Source organism: Podarcis tiliguerta (genome assembly GCF_965153285.1).
Source record: "Podarcis tiliguerta genome assembly, chromosome: 9".
Classification (NCBI taxonomy): Eukaryota; Metazoa; Chordata; class Lepidosauria; order Squamata; family Lacertidae; genus Podarcis; species Podarcis tiliguerta.
This window is the reverse complement of record NC_139542.1, coordinates 25,816,219-25,835,395: the sequence shown is the minus strand read 5'-3', so window position 1 is coordinate 25,835,395 and position 19,177 is coordinate 25,816,219. Positions and strand designations below refer to the sequence as shown.

Sequence of the window (19,177 nt, the reverse complement as noted above, 5' to 3'; positions counted from 1 at the left end):
TCTGGCATTGGTGCTTGCAGGCCAGCCACTTGCTCTCAGTACAACCATCCCCATTCATACTGATGCAGCTGATCAAACTTCTATACAGAAGATGGGATTAGATTTGAGGCCTGCTTTATTATAAAACTAATATTTGTCTATTTGGATAATACAAAAATGACTTTATCAGTATGCCTTGGTTCTTTAGAGATTTCGACTTTCTGCATTTAAGTAATACAGCTTCTGTATTAAAAAGTGATGGAGCCCTCAAAAGAATCAAGCTGCTGTTTAGGCAGTGTTTTCTTTTATTTATTCCTTTACTTCATAAAATTTATAAACCGCTTAATTGTAGAAAAACCTCAAAGCGGTTTACAAAAACAATAAAGCAGTAAGATTATTGGTAATACTGCTATTGCAACAGCATTGTTTATCTGGTAAAAATTTTGAGCCCGCTTGCAAAGCTGCCAAGCCTTATTAAGTTGGAATAGGAGGATGGATATTTTCTTTATTGCTTACTGCAAAAATAAAGATACTAAAGTAATGTTTCATTGCATTCTGCCAACCAAGAGTTGGTTAGCACAGTACCTATTCTAATCACATGAGTATAGGATAAAAATGTAGCATGTAAACAGAGCAACAGTGGACATTATGAATGGCAATCCCCTTGATATGGTAGGGCTAAATTGAAAAGGCGCGTGTGGGAAATGGGACATGCAAAAAAAGTTTCACTTTTAACAGGACTTGAAAAATGAACTGAGCAGTGTCAGAAATCAGACTTTACAAATATTCTTGTACTGTATTCATTGTAGTTATCCAGGGTTGTAATGATGCTAGGGGGGGAAAGCTAGAAGAGAAGTAGTGGGAAATTGCTCTTTTTGTAGAGTCTACCTTTTTCTGCACATGAAATTTCATTTCAAAGTACCTTAAATTATATGCAGCGGAGAGAGAAGGGGAGAGAGAGAGATACAAAGGGCTTAATTTTCCCTTTTATGTTGCTTCCTTTTTGCTTTCTGGTAGTCTTCGATTTCTAGAATGAAGTGGAAAGAATCTCTGGTGCAAAAAAATGGGGAAGGAAACCCATTTTTCTTCTTCATAATAAAAACACATTCCTGAACTTTCCATTTTCTGGCCTGCTTCCATTTGGAATGTGCTTTATTTTCCATGTTTGATTTGTAAAAAAAAATCCTTTTATCTTTCCCATTATGCTAGCCCAATATTGTTCTTGTAGCTTTGTGTTGGCATGTATTCCTTGGTTTCATTTTGTAATCACTAAAACCTGTGAGATTCCATTAATTAGTCAGGCAGCTATACAATTTTCTATTTACTATTTTAAAATAAAATAAAATGTTGCTGTAACATGTTATATAACAAATAGTAAAAATGTATTGAGTTTCAGGTGGAATGAAAAACTGCTGTGGCTTGCAGATTACATGCTACAAGAGCTGTAAAACTATTATTATTATTATTATTATCATTATTAAAAGCTTTCAGTTTCTGGATTGTAAAGTAAAATGCCTTACATACCTGTGTGTTAGTTACATCAGTACATCTTATCAATGTAGCTTGTAGCCTTCAGTAGCAATACCTGTGTCTGGCATTAATATTTTTTGTTCAAATAAACAATATGTTGCAGCAAACTAATCAACAGAAAACATGTTCTCCAATGTTCTCTGTTTTCTGAGTAAAACACTGCCTCTGTTTTCCTTTATTTTTTAAAGAATGAAGTATATGATCATCCTTTCCAGTTTTCTGAATTTTTGAATGAGTTTGAATTGAATTTAATACACAAGATCTGCAACAAGAGAATGGGCCTTTTCTGTGGTTGCTCCCTGACTGTGGCATGCTCTCCCCAGAAAGGCTTGCCTGGCGCCATCGTTACATGTATTTAGGCAAAAACATTCCTCTTTACCTGGGTCTATGGCTATTAAATAAGCTGTGGCCTGTGAAAGTGTGTGGGGAAGGGAAACGAAAGGACTGTTATTATGATGGCTACGTAATTATTAGGCTGTGTGTCAGTAAGGTTTTTATTATGTTTTTATCATTGATCTGTAAAGTTTTTCTAATGTTGCAAACCACCCTGGGATCTTCTAATAAAGGGTGATATATAAACTGAATAAATAATAAAAATAATAGATCTATTGTGAGATCAAACATTCCATATTTGGTGTGATCCTGTATTTGCCTACTCAGAAGCAAGCCCCGTTGAGTTCAATTGGACTTCAAGGTAAATTGATTGCCATCTTAGTTTTCTTTTTTCCCATTAAAAGAAGGTATTTGGCCATTTTAACCACACACCATGTCCGGAAGAGAGTAGCCAAAGCAGTGTCTAATTCCCAGCTATGAAGATTAGGGTTAAGAGGAAAAGATCATATCACAGAACCACTACCGTACTAGCTAGGCATGAAATTGTATGCATGCGATAAGGGTGCGCAGGGTAAACTTGTTTTTCAGGTGAATGTGATCGCAAAGGCATTTTCACTCATGCGTTGATCTCTTCTATGATTTTGCCAGTTAGGCTTGCTTTGTTTATTTTTTTCAGAAGCAATTAAAACCTTTTAACAATGAGGACTTGGGAAAAATGAGGGAGGCAGAGAAGCTAAAAGGGAATCAACTGCCTGATTCTTAATGTCCTCCCTTCTGCTGTGTACAGAGGGAAATAAACAGTTAGTTGACTTTAGCGAATGGAGCTACCCTTTCATACTCCCTGGTGTATGAAAGATATGTCGTTCATGTGTAGCATTTCCTCTCTGATTTCTTTCCTCTAGTCTAGACCAGCATTTCCCAACCTTGGGCTTCCAGCTGTTTTTGGACTACAACTCCCATAATCCTCAGCTAGCAAGACCAGTGGTCAGGGATGATTGGGAATTGTAGTTCAAAAACAGCTGGAGGCCCAAGGTTGGGAAACACTAGACCACTCCAGGGCCATTCTTGGCCTTGCCTATGATTGCACAGTGTTGACAAAAATGTGAACCAGCCTGTGTATTGTCAGACTACAGATGGCCAACTTACCTTGTGGGGAGGTTTCATCGTTTTTTAAACATGTTCCAAAGCACTGGTCTTCAAACCAGTAGATTGGGGCCAGCTACTGGGCCACAGCCTGATTTAAGCTGGGTTGCTACTGCAGTACAAGTACATGGTTAAAAAGATTAAGAAACGAGTCTCCAAAGCTTGTTTGGGTTAAATGAGAGCTCTGGCTTTGAAAAGGTTGAAGACTGCCGTACAGCAATACAGGTGACTGTGGGTTTTGCTTGAACAGATAGATTGTTGTTGTTGCTTTATCCCTAGTTATGTACATTAGATTGAAGACAATAGGTTCTACCTGTTCCTCCACTGCAGCACTTTGCCACTACATTTTGCAAAGAGGTGTGGCTTAAAACAACATGCTTTGGGTAGTGAGTTTTTGTCTTTAAACAACGTATTAGACACACTGTTACATTATTGAAAGTTAACAGCTCTGGGGCGCCAATGAAAGGATTGTTCCTGGTGTTGCTGTTCTATTTGGGCAACAGACTTCTGTTTGGAAAGTAGAATTGCCCCTTCTCTCCCCTGCAGCCCCCTGTGCAGCCTTAAAAGTTTGTTCCAAAGGGTTGGGAGATCCCCTGGAGCTGATTTTGAGGGCACAGTGGGAGAGGAGTAGGAGAAGAAGTCCTGTTGCGGAAGCAGAACTTCGTTTCCAGAGCATGTGATCCAACCCTTTGAATTCTGGCATGCTCATCCTGGTACTCACCTTGCCTTACTTTGAAGCTATAGCTTAGAAAACCTTGCTGCAGTCAGTTTTTAAATGCTATTTTTCTTCTTCCTGGGCCTAATTGCAATTCCAGAAGCCTGATTAATGTTCTGGCACATTTGAACACTTTTTTTACTACTTGATCCAGCAGAGAAATGGCGTGACTTTACCAGTGCTAGAATGTCTAACCCAAATACTGTTTAAACATGTTAAACAATGGGTTTTGTGAGTCCCTGATTGAAAACGGCAGTATGCTTAACTACAGAGCACTTCTAGATGCGTGTGTGCGAGCATGGATGCCTCGGAGCCTCTCAAAAAGCTTAATGTGCCATAGAGCAGAGCAAGTGCGCCAGCTACTATTTCAGATAAAATGTCTGAAATGAAAGGAGCCAGAGTTGCATCTTAAAGGCATATCCAAAGAGACAGGAACAAATGCCACGGAGCAGTAATAGCTTCTTTCACTGAGAGATGACCTCTGCTATCCATTGTACTTCGAAAAAATGCAGATGACACTCAGTTACCATAATCCTGAAGAACCTTGTTGTGTTTAGCTATCAGCCCTCCAGCAATGAGTTCTGTGTTGTGTGTTCCAGCAAGCTCTCTTTGAAAGTAACACACATGCTATGCTGCCTGCCAGAAGCCCCAATTTAATAAGAAAAGAAAAGAAAGATGTAGACTAAATCCTTGGATGTTTCTACTGACCTATTTGTTTTCTTCTCATACAATTTTTGTTTACACACACACACACACACACACACTACACACAATTCCCCCCCCCCTCGCTACATTGCTTTCACGCTTTGAAAGTTAAACTGTGAGTGGTTTTCACCATGTCCCTTCCCCAGCCCTTGTATAGTTTCCTCCTCTTGTGTTTGTGAAACAATGAAATAATAATAATAATAATAATAATAATAATAATAATAATAATAATAAAAAATTTATATACCACCCAGCTGCCTGGGTTGCCCCAGCCACTTTGGGTGGCTTCCAACAAATTAAAACATCAAACACAATAAAACATCACACACATTAAAATCTTCCCTATGCAAGGCTACCTTCAGATGTCTTATAAAAGTCAGATAGTTGTTTATTTCCTTAAGATCTGAAGGGAAGGTGTTCTGTTATTTTAGGGTATGTTCCTATTTGTAGTTGAATGGACGAATGAAGCTCAGAATGCATAAACTTCTTACAAGGTGTAATTTTTAATAGGCTATATTTTGATCAATCAAGGTTGCAATTCTAAGCACATGTACGACGAAATAATTCTGTTGACCTTGGAGGACTCTGCTTCTAAATAAACATGCTATATACCATGCAGGCATGTAGAAAACAGGTCTCCTAAAGAAGCCACAGACATTATGCTTTTGGGGGGATACTTTGCCTTTGGGGGAAAAAATCCAGCTTTGACTTTAAAACCATTGCCATGTTTAATTCACTGCACATCCTAGCATTTCTATTTAAGCCACTTCAATAGGGCCTGTGTCATTGAAGTGCTTTGAAGATTGAGGTACTTGCTGGTGGAAGGTCGTTCTTGCAGCAGAAGGTCCCGAATGCTCTTTCATGCCCCACTTGTGGGTGACTAATAGGCTGGTGCTCAGCAAGTCGCTCATTAACCAAATGAAAAACAGCCAGCGGACCTGATGGGATACCTGCCGAAGGCTTCAAAGTGGGTGAAACTGAACTTACACAACAACTTCACAAGCTCATCGAAAAAATCTGGGAGAAGAGATCCCAGCAGACTTTAGGGATGCCAAAATTATCAGTCTCATTTTAAAAAGGTGACAGAACTGATTGCGGAAACTATCGAGGCATCTCTCTATTAGCTGCAGCCAGCAAAATTCTTGCAAGGATCTTAGCAAACTGTCTCTTAACAATATCCGAGGTGACCCACTGCAAATGGCATTTTGAGGAGATGAGATAGAAGCCTTAGTCTTTTACCTTTCACCCCCATGGTCAAAGTGTTCCTCCTGTAAAACTAGTTGTTGTTCAAGGCCTTTATATTGCCAGGGCAGGACTGAGTTTGAAAGGGATTTGGGGACAGTCATAATTCTGAGTCTCCCCCTCGCTTGAAAAACTTATGACATTGGTCATATTTCCTTTACTGTTATAGAAATTAAACCAGGTCCAAAAAGCCATTTACAATATTCAAACACTTCTGCCAGTGCTCCACTAGAAGCCTGCAATGGAGCTGAATGGTTCTGAGTTATCAGAAGTAGAGACAGGTCTATGGAAAAAAACCACATTTCACTAACTCACTTCCAAGCTTTTCTCCCTTACAATTAGGACTAAGGTTTTGCACTCATTTCCCACAAACAGAAGTTGTGTGCTGTGCAAGGGCCTGTCTGGCCCTTGCTTCCATTAAAATATAGTGAGAGCTGAGTTCTCAAAAAACATGTGCATGTAATTACATCTTTGTTACTTATATCATATGCCAGAATTGTGTTTAACGACCTAAAAACTAAAGAACGACACATTTCTCGTGAAAGGTCAGTATTGTGTCATCTGCTGTGTTAATGTAACTTCTTTTGTAATGAAGCAAGTGTTTTCAATCACTTGAAGCTGGTCTCTGATCAATTAGGTTAGTGTTTGTTTATAGGTAGGTTACCGGTGGGAAAAGTGAAAGAGCTATGCTCAATAAGTGATGAAGTGATGCAGAGGACCTCAGGAGTATTGCTATATGGGTTCTGAATGGGTAATATTGCTTTAAGGATTTGATTCCATACAATAGGATAATAATACCTTTTGATGTTAGTTACAACATCATAAAATCAGGGTCACTGGCCATTATAATATAGTATCTACCAATCATTCTAGCAGGTAAGTACATACTTAGGTTGCAGTTACTTGGTAGTAATCCCACTGAACTCAATGGGACTTTCTTCTGAGTAGATATAGACATGTTGATTATTTTTTATTAAGCCTGTGGTGTTCAAGAGTTCTTAACCATTTCCTCAATTGTGACTTTAGGATTATCTGCACTTAAGATCATTAACTGACTTAAGAGTAAATTCTCAATTCAAGATAAATATAGTCTACTCAGAACTGTAGACCAGAAACATAGCCCAACTGTTTCGTTGAAATTGGCCCGAAATCATATAGATGTCAGTTATTTTGTTTGGTAGAATTATACCTCAGTTAAGATATTTTGGACCAGAATCAATATCCACTCAAAGTTTTAAATACCTAATGCCTTCAGCTATGAGGTGAGTGTCCAGAATATGCTTAAACCTCTTCCTTTGAAATCTGTGCTCCCTCAAAGTGATGGAGTAGTCTGGCACCTGAGATTTTGTCCAAAATGGAACCAGATATAAACAGAGGGTTTTAAAATAAAACCAGGTCAGACTTATATAGGAATGTTACTATGAATGTACTAGTGATGACTAAAATTGTACTGGCAAGGCAGTAGGAGTTGTATACTGTTCCATCTTTGAGGGAACACCTCAAAGAGGTCTGGCAACAAGCCAGAACAGAAAATAAATGTCAAACTCTTAAATCAGGTTAGAAATAAGCTTCCCAATCACAACAGGATCATGCAGATAAGTGACTGAGATGTCTTAATTACTGGAATGAAAACTGTGAATGCGGGCATTCTGCATATCGTTTTATATTCTATTTGGGGGAAAAGAAAAATAAGAAAGTGGTACATGGACTCCTCAATATGCACAACGGAATGTGCTGAACTGAAACCAGCAAGGAGGTGCCAGCTCAATGTGAGACTTCGCTTCTGTCACCCTCATGCTTTATTAAGTCATTGAACATTCCTGTTGCCAGCTGTCAGTTTGATGGATTCTGGAAGCATTTCCTTTATCTGGGTTAGTGAAAATTCGGCTTCTGACATTGTTGTGTGGGAATTGGCTGCGGAGCACTGATAACTGGAAGTACAATACCAAATATAGCAACAGCCCGTTTTCCTCCCTTCGTCCTAAGACAAATGCTCTTGCATCCTCTGAGCAGGTTCTAAAAAGTGTCACTTCACAAAGGTCTTCATACATTGTGTGGGTGTAAATGTGAAGGGGGAGTGGGGATGAATTCTGGCCTATTTATGAAAAAGCCGTGCCCATTTAAGAAATTCTGCCCTATTTATGAAAAACTTGTGAATTAACTAAAAATATTAACGGGCCAAGGTAAACAAGATTTGACTGTACCAATAAAAGAGGCCTTCCCCTTAGCACTCACATTTACAGACACATGATTGCAAAATGTATTTGCAAAGGTTTATTTTCTGTTTCTGTATGGATTTCGGTTAACAATGGTATAATAATAGTTGCCAATCTGTCTCTGTGAAAGTGCTGTTGCTTTAAACACTGTGTGCAAGTTTATGTCAGGGTTCGGCCCTGCCCAGACCTGAAACCTGAGGTCTCCTCAGATGTGGAGGAAGGAGAGCTGCCACCCCCACCTACCCTACCAGCAAATCTTCATATATGTTGATGATCCTAAGGAACCATCAGACCTGGACAGCCATGTTGAAGCTACAGCTTTCATCGCAGATTCAAGTTCCAGCCTCTCCTGAAAATGCTGAGGATTGAACCTGGGACCTTCTGCATGCTAAGCACATGTTCTGCCGCTGAGCCACAGTCTTTCTCTGTTTTCACTGATCTCGGATTCTTGAAAGAAGTACATGTGTGGCCTAATAATGCCAAGGTTGCAGGTTCGATCCTTGCATGGGACAGCTGCTTAGTCCTGCATTGCAGGGGTTTGGACTACTAGAGGATCCTCAGGGTCCCTTCCAACCTGTACAATTCTACAAATGCAAAAATGAAATATTATTTGAAATTATTTTTTAAACTTCTTTGTTAAGAATCTTTTCTTTCTCACTTCTAAGTATAGCCAATCTCTTTCATCAGTAGAAGCGATTTCTAGCCTCAGCTTCATCTTATATGTTTAGATATTGCTTAAAAGCAAGACCAGAGCCCTCCAAATTTCTTTATTTGTTGTTATCTGCCAACTAACCATTTTAGACTCGGGTCACTGGACCATGGCTTAGATCTGCTGAAAAGGTATTTCAATGATTTCCATGTTACACTCCTCCTGCTATAAGCCTTTTTATTTTGATGGTTAATTTTGAGACTAAAGACACGAACTCCCTTATTCACGAGAAAATCCTGCTAAAATTCACAGGACCGCCTCCTGAGTAAGGGCTTTTAGAATGTTGGTCTTTTCACCTGATGTTGTGTACAAGAATGCTCTTTGCAGACATGGTTAAAGTGTATTGAAAGCAAACCCCAAATGCTATCAAGTGAGAACTTCCAAATGGAACAACAAAAGGCGGGTTATTGTTCCTGGGGATTTGAAGGCACTTAGCTTTTTGGCTTATACCCAAGGAAACCAATTATCTCCTACTGATAACATTCTCTAGAGTGTAATTATTCTTGATGCAACTATATGTACTTGGGGAAAAAATATTTTTAGTGGGCTGAGTTGTTCCTCAGAATATTTAAGTGTGCTGATATTTAAAATGTGGATGGTCACAAGTAAAAGGATTTGTATAAGTAAAAGAGGCTCACCACATAAACATGCTTGGTGAATATATAAGCAAGTAGCCTGTACTTCCTTGTATTTATAAGGGGGGAAATGTCTGTTCCGCCCATGATCTCTACATTCTAGTTCAGGGATGGGGAGTTTGTGGCCCTTCAGATATTACTATATTACCAATATATTACCCTTCAGATATTACTATATTACCAATAGTCCCAGCTAGCACGGCTAGTGGTCAGGGATGATGGAAGTTGTAGCATAGCAATATCTGGAGGACCACAAGTTTCCCTTCCTTGTTCAAGAATGGAAAAAAACCCACTTAGATTCTTTTTCTTTTGAGAGGGTGGGGAGGAAATGCAAAGTCTTTACATGTCTTTCCTCGGCCAGAAAAATTCAGGATCTTACTATCTCATTGCCTGCAGTTTGTTATTAAACATGCCACCCTATTCACAGCTTTTACAACAATTTATTTAGCACTGGTAGTGTGCTGGGTGCTTTGAATTTTAAAGCTTTGGAATAACAAGTAGGCATGCTGTTATTGTGAAGTACTGATTCATTTACTTTTACTCCAGCAGAATATAGTAACTTGTTCTCTTACGTTTTAAACTTTTAAGGAGAATGAAATGTAAAATACTCCTTTCTGGAGCAGATTGGCCTACAATGCTTTCAGTTACAACGTTCAGCAGTGCTTTCTTTCTGGGAGTACTCAAGGGTACTTAGTACAGTGCAACCTCGGTTGTTGAACGCTTTGGAAATCAAACATTTCGGCTTTCGAACGCCAACAACCCAGAAGTGAATGCGCCTCGGAAGTCAGTTTTAAAATGCGCCTCGGAAGTCAAACGGCTTCCGAAGCGTGTTTCTCCATTTTCTCCATTGTGATTGCCGACTGGCAATTGCACCTCAATTGTTGAAAGGTCTTCCAGAACGGATTACGTTCAACAACCGAGGTTCCACTGTACTTGGCGCCTTTTTCCCCCTAGAAGAAAAGCACTGCCATCTAGTGATTTTAAAAAAACAACAACAATTACTTGTATGACTACGAAATATAACTTGTTAAAATGCTCACTTCCTTTGGAATTTGCATAGATTATTGCAGAAAAGTAGTTTCAACAATATTTGCATGTTCAAAATAGGTTGAAAATTATGGTGAAATCTTGTGTTTAATGTGCGTTTCGAAAGCACGGCACTTTTAAGAATAGTTACTTTCCATATTTAAAAAAACCGAAAAGACGAAAAGAAACAAAAACTCAGAGCATATACACCTATACATTTGGTTACAGCAAACACTAGAGCCGAACAACAGAAAATCTCCCACAAACTTGCAGTCCATAGCACACAAAGTGAAACAACCAGTGAATGTTGCAGTGGTAGGCTCCAGCCAGCATAGACAGTAGTCAGTGATAATGCAAGTTGTGGTCCCACAACTTTGGAAAGGCCTCAGATTCCTCCTCCTTGTAGGAAGGTGTTTCAGGGCATATGGGGAACCTTGAGGAATCATGGTTTCTGAACCCATGGAGAAGAGACTCTGAATGTAGTTCTATGCATTTGGCATAGTGGATGGCGTTGTTTCCTGACCTTACAGAGGACATCCGTAGGTTGTTCTGCATTCGTTAAAAACGCCAGAGTAGATACCGAAAGGATTTTGTGATTTCTTATTTTTTAATTTGTCAGCAAGGAATTTAATCTCTTGACACCACTATTTGCCTCAGATTTTTAGGCTGTCTTCCTGGAAACGTCAGTTCAGTTATTGGTATCTTTACCTTACGTTTTCCATGGTTTAAGAGAGAGATCAAAAGAATTTATTGAGTTTTTCTGCAATCTCCTTATCCTCCTCCAAGACAGTCGTTGCACCTTTGTCAGCCAAAGGTCAAACCACCTCCTTGGTTAGTTGCCAGATTCTGATGTATTTAAATATGTTTAATTCCTCAAATTCTTTCCTTTTGTTCTTTATTGTGTGCTTTTGCCATTTGTGATCTTTCGTTGCCCTTATTTGACCAAGACTTTCATTTCCTCAGAAAAGGTCTTGACTGTCTACCAGCTGCCTTACTCATTAACCACTCTAGTGTCCTCTTGGACTTTGTGGTATTCTTCATTCTTTGTACTGTACATTTTACTTGAGCGTCTTATTAGTTTTGGCTAACCCCCAAGCATTCTGGGAAAATTTAACCCTCTTAACTTTTTTTTCAACTTTCTTCTTAACAATTCCCTCATCTCCGAGAAGCTTTCTCTTGAAATAAACATGACTGTGTTGGACTTTTGTCTTAATTGTTCATTTACAGTTGAATTTAATAGCACTGTGCTCACTCTTCCAATCAGTTCCACAGCAGTTATGTCTGCATGCCACTTAGACTTACACTGAAGATAAAGAAACATGGAACAAAGCAATTTAAAAACACAATAACAGCAGCTAAAACATAAAAATTGGTTTCTCATTTGTTTGCTTAAAATAATCCTTAATAAACTTAACTTTGCTTAAGTGAGAATCCTTTGAGTCAGACTTAGTTGAATATCACCCAGTATATACAGGGTGAGTATTTTAAAAGAGGCCCTGTGGAGCATGTGTAGTCTGTATCCATGGGGACTCTTTTAAAGGATTCACCCTGTATATGAGAGAGAAAAACTGGTGATTCATTAGGACATAATTGTACCTTGGTTGTCGAATGCCTTTGTACTCGTGTGTTTTGGCTCCCAAATGATCAAAACCTGGAACTGTGTGTTCCGGTTTTTGAACATTCTTTTGGAAGCCGCCTGTCCAATGCGGCTTCCGCTATTGTTTCTGGCATACCTGCGCAATTGAGATGCGCATGCCGTGCCTTGGTTTCAGTAGTCGAATGGACTTGTGGAACGCATTGTGTTCGAAAACCAAGTACATGAAAGATATCTTGACTCCAATTAATGATGATCAAGACTGAATAGGGTTTTAGTAACAAAGGCAAATGGAGTGTTTTTTTTAACACTCCTGAATGCCTAGTGTCTGCCTTTGGAGAGGAAGAAATACATTTTGCTATGTTAATTGGGCTTTGGTGTTTTATGTGTACCAGATTGTGCTTTATTGTTTTGCTGTCAGCAAGGCTATCTCATCTGGTTCTGGAATTTAATAAGAAGACAATGGTAATATTTTTAATGAGTAGACAACTTTTTAGAAATTTTGGACGGACATCATCTCTAAAGATTTGGATTTCCAAAATTGCTTACTTTCCTATTTAAAAAAAAAATCACGGAATTGCCACATTCTGTTAAGTGTTAAAAGACCATCTATAATCTGTCACTACAAAATTCTTTGTGTGATAAAACAGTTCTTTACTTGCTTTAATTCTCATTGATTATAAAAACTTAGTATTGTGACTTGGGATGGAGTCTGTATCTGAATAAATATATTAATGTTACCAGTTCCAAGGTGCCAAACGGCAAACTAGTACAGTGATACCTCGGGTTAAGTACTTAATTAGTTCCGGAGGTCCGTACTTAACCTGAAACTGTTCTTAACCCCACCACTTTAGCTAATGGGGCCTCCTGCTGCTGCTGCGCTGCCAGAGCCCGATTTCTGTTCACATCCTGAAGCAAAGTTCTTAACCTGAAGCACTATTTCTGGGTTAGTGGAGTCTGTAACCTGAAGCGTATGTAACCTGAGGTACCACTGTAAACATTCATGTGTTTGCACTCCCCCAGTGCTTATTCCCACCTCCCCCAAATATCTATATCCTTGATGTTTTTCCTCAAAATTGTGCTCAAGACAAATCACCTTAAACTGTCCAGTTGTGAACAAATGCATGTGTGCATGTGTGTGTGGTGATATGCTTGAATACTCTGGCAGAAACACATTTCTGTGAATGGAATTAGGAACAGAACAGAATTCTCAGTGACGTTATAAGTCTGTGCTGGCAGAATGCACTCTTGCAGATGTTCAAAGCTGTTCCCATCGCTGCTCGTTTTGACTTGACTCAACCCAGAGTTCAAAAGATTTTGCAGGATGTGGTGAGATGCATTCTTGCATGTCAGAGCAATAACATAACTTCATGCTAGGTTAGAAAAGGCAACTCGTGGAAACTTCACATCACTGCTGTGTGAAAGTGATCAGAGAGCTTGGTCTCATTTGTGGTTAAAAGCTCCTGCCTCTTCAGTAACACAACTTCCCTTATTACTGTACTACATCAGGTACAAGAACCAATCACTAATGAAAAAGCACCAATGGAGACGTGTATATTATTTACCAATGAACTCAGGTTTAGATCCTGGAACTACCTGGAAAAAAACAAGCTATAGTATGATGCTGGGACGACTCCTGTTACTCCTTTGTGCTTGAGCAATGATTATTGTGAACATGTTAATCCTTTCTTTTGTCAGATACAATTTAAGAACCCTCAGGTGCAGTGCTGTCCTTAATGCTTTGGTTTTGTGGTTTCTGCCTTTAATTAAAAAACACACCCACCCACCCCACACACAAAGGGAGAAGCTGCTATAAATATGCACCCTACACATTTTCCTGATGGGTGCTCAGCATGGTTTTGAAAAATCCCATAGCATAGCTATTAGAACAAAAATAAGAGTCACATTGACATGGCTTACATCACTAATTCAATTCTTGAAATTTACTATAATTCCATAAAATACACAAGTGTTCCTTTTACTGTGAAGTTCATATAATCAACAGTCTCAATGTTCAATCAGTCAAAGTACAAATGACTTGAAAGGCTTTTTTTGGGGGGCGGCACCCTTTGGGTGCAGCCCAAGGATGGAATTTAGCATTGCGTTCTTCACATTGTTTTGTCTGTGCACATATTCCAGCTTGCCATATGGAACAACACCCACCCGTACGCACTTCTCTGGAGGTTTTCCTGTCCCCGCTTCAAAAAAAAAGCGTCAATTTGGGGGGTACAGGGGGAGGAGAGGGGTAAGCCCCATTGCACAACCAGAAGTTTTTCTGCAGGGCTTCCACTGACAGGACTGGTTAGCTGAACCCTGCTCCAAAATTTGCAGCTGATTCCAGCTGTCCTTGTTTGACTGCATTTTTTCATCAACATCATCATTGAAGTGTGTTTTAAAAATAATCCTTTCACTCCCCACCATATGGCATTTCAGAGGTATGATGCATCTGAACAGCGAAGGCTCATTTAGCAGTCTTTGTCTCCTGCATGCATTTGTCTAAAGGGTGTTTTTTCACCCATCTAGGCTAATGGCTATATTCACATTCTCTGGCAGTGAATTCTAGGAGTTAATTAGGAATTGTGTGACATAGTCCTTTTGTTGGTTCTGAACCTAATGCTGAGGAATGCTTTTAGGGGATCCCAAGCTCTACTATTAGGAGAGAGGAAGAAAAATCTCTATACTCCCCCCCCCCCAACCCAAAATACAATTCCTAATTTTATAAACCCTGCTGCTCAGTTTGCCTGTGGAGCATTCAAACTTGAAGGATCAGAGTTGGTGGGGAAAGTAGTTCACACAGGCCGCAGGATGCCTCCTCCCCTTTGTGTGTTTCCTATCATTTCTTGCTTTTCTAGCTGAGCACTCGCCAGTAGTCCTCCAACAAGGGAAATTTCCATACAAGCATGCCATTTGGGCTGCCGAAACAGTTGAATTCCTACATTGTAGTTGGAGTGCTCATGATATGCGTTGCAAGGGTCTTATAGCAAAGCACATGTTATAGGTCAGGTTGCCCAGAAAGTGTAATGTTTGCCTTACTGGCACGGGAGCTGCAATCAGCATTTTTGTTACCGAACACTTAACTCGCTAGGCAGCTTCCACTTCCTTTAAAAGTGTGTTCTTCTAATGCTTTCAAGGTATAAGGTGTCAACACTTAAATAGAAGTGGGTTTTGTAAAGGAATATGTGTGCATTTCTGTTTGACAGGAGTTGACCGGGCATTTGACAGACTAATTGCTTCTTTCCCAGTTCAGATCAGCTGCTTGGGCATCTGAAATGAGGTCTGCATGGAGGCTGGTAGCTCATTCTTGAAAAATAGGAAAGGGCAGCGCTCGAAATAATCTTTCTACGTAGTAGCTCTTCAGCGAACAACAGCAACTGTGTCCTGATATGGCTTCCTATTATGAACTAAAATGCACTGAGTTCTGTATTCATTTCCTTCTTGATAAAAACAAAGTGCTTTTGACTAATTCACAGTGAAGGTTGGGAAAGATAGCGAAACAAAGACATACTATTCTCCCGGGTGTCTTGGTTGTTAAGGTAATTGTTGAACAGCTTATTCTATTCCCAATCCAGTGTTTGTTGCCACTTGGAACATTTTATGTGCTGATTCCCATTTAATGGGATCTGCAAAAACATTTCCCTTAATACATCAGCTTTCTATCCAGGACCATTGAAGTTCTTCCCCAGCAAGACTTATGTACCCAAAAGATGTTTGAATAAAATAGATATTAGTTAGTAGCATTCATGAAATATGGCTAATATGCTACAAATTTGAAATATAGTTGGGTTACAGCTGTAACCTAGTGCCCTCTAAATAGTTTTGACTATAATTCCCATCAACTTCCACTGTCTTGGCTGTGGTGGCTGGAGCTGATAGAAGAGGTAGTTCAAAACATTTAGAGAGCACCAGGTTGGAAAAGGCTGGTATAGTGCAAAGAAAGAGATACAAACCTATTAGATGGAGTGCTTTCTGTATATATGAAGAAAGAAAGGTTCTGTAAAAATGGATTGAGAAGGGAAGACAAAGCACAGCTCTATCTTTTTTACATAAAAAAGGAAAAATTAATTATCAAAGATGGGAGATAATTATCCAGAAAGGTGAATTAGACAAAAGAGTCAAAGAGAAAGAGATATCATTTTTCTTTCTTTTTTTACAGTGCGACTTCATGAAAGCATATCAGAAGAAGGATTTCATTACTTAGTCTTCGATTTGTAAGTATGTCTGCTTGCTACATACTGCACCAAGCTCTTTTTCTAAAGAATGAGACTGGGGTGCGGGGAGAGCCCACAAAGGCCCTGGGGGTATTCTGTGTGTTCCTAATATTTGACAGGTAAAAAGGAGCCATAAGTGGTTCATGTCATGGTAGTGGATGAATAAATTATATCTAATTGCATATTGAGATGCACTGAAGCTGAATGTCTTAAGTGGTTAACCCATTTCTTGATCTTGGTTCCAGTGCTTCTATGGATTCAGCAGATGGTGTTGAGTGAGATGCACTTTCTCAACTTCAGCTGCCTAACTGTAAAATGGAAATATAAGTTAATTTTCTTGCTGAGATTCTGTGTGAATGAAGGAGAGAAGGACAATAAAGCACTGTGTATTTTTATGGGTGTGTGTGCAAGGGTTCTGCTGTCTTGCCGATAAGGCATACATACACCCAGTAATTTTCTCCCTTGAAACTTGAGCATTAAACCTACTATCCAGTTGGTAGACAGGTTTGGTGGGGTTGCCCTCTACAAGCCACTGTATACTACAGGTACTACAAACACCTGTAGTATTTGATGGCTAAAATCAATGTTAATCTGAAACATTTCCACAGTTGTAGCCAAGAAATAATGGTAAGGGAGTACAGTATTCACACTAGGGTTGCATGTAGTTCCCAGTGTTCAGATAAAAAATGATTGGCTTTTGATCACTAATTGTAAGTGTTCCCTTTGAGGACTCAACGTTTTGATGGTTTTTGCGAGTATTCAAAATGAATGCTCGCCCCAAAATAATTGTCTTTCCTTTAAGGGTTTTTCATGGGGAAAAAACTGTTGTTGGGCAAGAAGCCATGCAGTGTAGAAGACCTTCATGCCCCTCAGGTCCTTCCCCAGGGGGTAGGATTCTTCCTAAACAGCAGGTTTCCCACCAGCAGCCCTCCCACCCCCTGAGCAAGCAATGTCCCCATCAGTTTGCAGGGCAACTTGAAGAATGGTTGTATCAGGCTGTGGAAGGTGGGCTGTGCCTACCACTCATTTTGCTGTTTCAACCATTGTGCACACCTGCTTCAAATGGTCTCCCCAATCTTATTTCACACCAGAAGCAGGAACAAGCAAACAAGCCAGCCAGCTCCTGACTAGTTAACCATTGTAAAGAGATTATCGGTATTACTTCAGTTCTTCTATCTTGGAAGCATGTTATTTCAATCATACACATGGCATCGATGCCTGCTGTGGAACAGAATAGAAAACAGTACAGCACCCCTTTTGATTCAGTGCTTATATGATGAAGTATTTGAGCAAAGGTGCATTAAATTTTGTTATTCACCTATGTACAAATCTTTGTTGCCAAGTTGAAGGGGAGTACAGTTATGAAAGGATATCAAGTGCTGCAAAGATAAGGTTTTAACATATTTTATTAATAGTAATTCAGTTAACGTACCTACTTTTGTAGAGTGCTTTCACAACCTTTCTTGCACCTACAGGCAGCCTTTAAGAACCTAAAATAGCAAATAGCCCTTTTCACTTACACTTGATGATAACCTATAGACCTGAGAAGCAAAGTGTGCCTAAATGGTTAGTGAAGCATTCATCTATTCATTCATCTATGTAAAGAGGCTGTGATCTGAAACCAGACCTAAGCATGTGCAGGAATTCAAATTCCCTTTAACTGAGTACAGAAAGATCACTTTTCTTGCAGATTTCCAACCTGTCCTTGCATAGGGTGCAAATTTTTATTTGTTGCACGTGAATTTCTTCCCCTTTGTGCCCAAAGAAAGTAGAAGTTGCATATGAAAGGTCCATGTTTTTAATTGCAAATTCAAGAACAACTTGAACGAGGGCTCCCCCATGTCAATTGTATGCATAGAAGTAAATCTAATAGGTTTTAATGGGGTTTCTTTGGAAATACACCCCTGTTCAGAAGCCCCACACATGTATTCATCTGAGTGGGACTGTGCAAAATATGCATTCCCTCAACGTCACACATGCTGGCTAGCCATACCCCCTGGCATAAATTTCTGCAAAGATTGAGCTATTGTATGATTATCTGTACATACAAAGCCTCCTCCATCTCTGCAGATGTGAGATTAGCCTGTGTGCACAGTGTCAGGGGCATAGCTAGCTAGCATAGCCCAGCTCAGGCATTGTGAGATGGTTTAAATAACATTTCTGATTGTTGTTAAAGAAGCCTTAGGTTTACCTTGGTTGTTTCAGTTCTCTTGCTTAAACAATTGGCCCAGGCTATTCTCCAGTGTGTTGAATTGTGAACAAGGCATTAGAACATAACTGGATCATAGTTAATAATTATGTGAGCTGCCTTGATAAGAGACAGATAAATGCCAGATGCCTCCTGAATAACATGTACCAGTATTACAAAACTGTTCAGTGAGGAATGTGAGGAAATGGTGTTCTGTTACAGTCTAAGGTCCTATTTTTGGGAAACATTCCGAAAAAGCACAAGAATTGCTGGTAAAGATGAGAAGAGAGTATGAAATGTTTTGTTTAGCAGGGCTGCATTTATGAAAGATTTATGTAATAGCATATTATTCAGTGAAATGTCATGCTGTTACTGGAAAAGAGAGGCCACCAAATGTAAAAACATGTAGCTGCAGTTTAAGTCATAAGGCTATTGTTTTGCCTAATTATGCCCAGTGTTGAAATCTATTTTTGTAAAAGAAATACATTGGGCTTCTCACTTCTAGAGCACATTTCTTTTTGTCAAGAAACACTGGAGCAAAATTATAAAGGTCATAGATGTTAGTTAATTGACTTTAAAAATTCTCATTTCAACCTCTCAGGACAGCACATTTTGATGTGTTTTTTAAAAACCTAGCAAACAAGAGACTTTAATATTAAAACAGTCAGCTTAATAAATAGACACTTTTATTGTGAAAAGTTTTTGTTCCCTTATTGGATAGTTATTTTCACAATGAAATGTTGAAAGTGGTAAAATTGGGGGGGGGGGGGTTGCCTGTGTATGCATGATTCTGTTTATATAAGTATCACTGTAAAGCTATTACAAAATCCATAGTGAGCTGGTTGAAGTAAAAATTCAGTCATAGTGAGGTGTTTACGCAAACTTACTTTACACTGCCTGCCTTTTTTCTTATAAGCAGTTTTCTCTTTATTTGGGAAATACTTTAGTATCTCC

At 39.3% G+C, this 19,177-nt stretch overlaps 1 protein-coding gene across 14 annotated transcripts in view; it reads left to right on the top strand.

Annotated features, from left to right (window-relative positions):
- CAMK2D (calcium/calmodulin dependent protein kinase II delta) overlaps positions 1 to 19,177 on the top strand; it is a 139,552-nt gene that overhangs the window by 55,676 nt on the left and 64,699 nt on the right. For all 14 annotated transcript variants that reach the window (XM_083457401.1, XM_083457406.1, XM_083457408.1 and 11 more), the window contains one exon: positions 15,981 to 16,035. In XM_083457401.1, the coding sequence (XP_083313527.1) occupies positions 15,981 to 16,035 (55 nt within the window). The remainder of the gene's footprint in view (positions 1 to 15,980; positions 16,036 to 19,177) is intronic.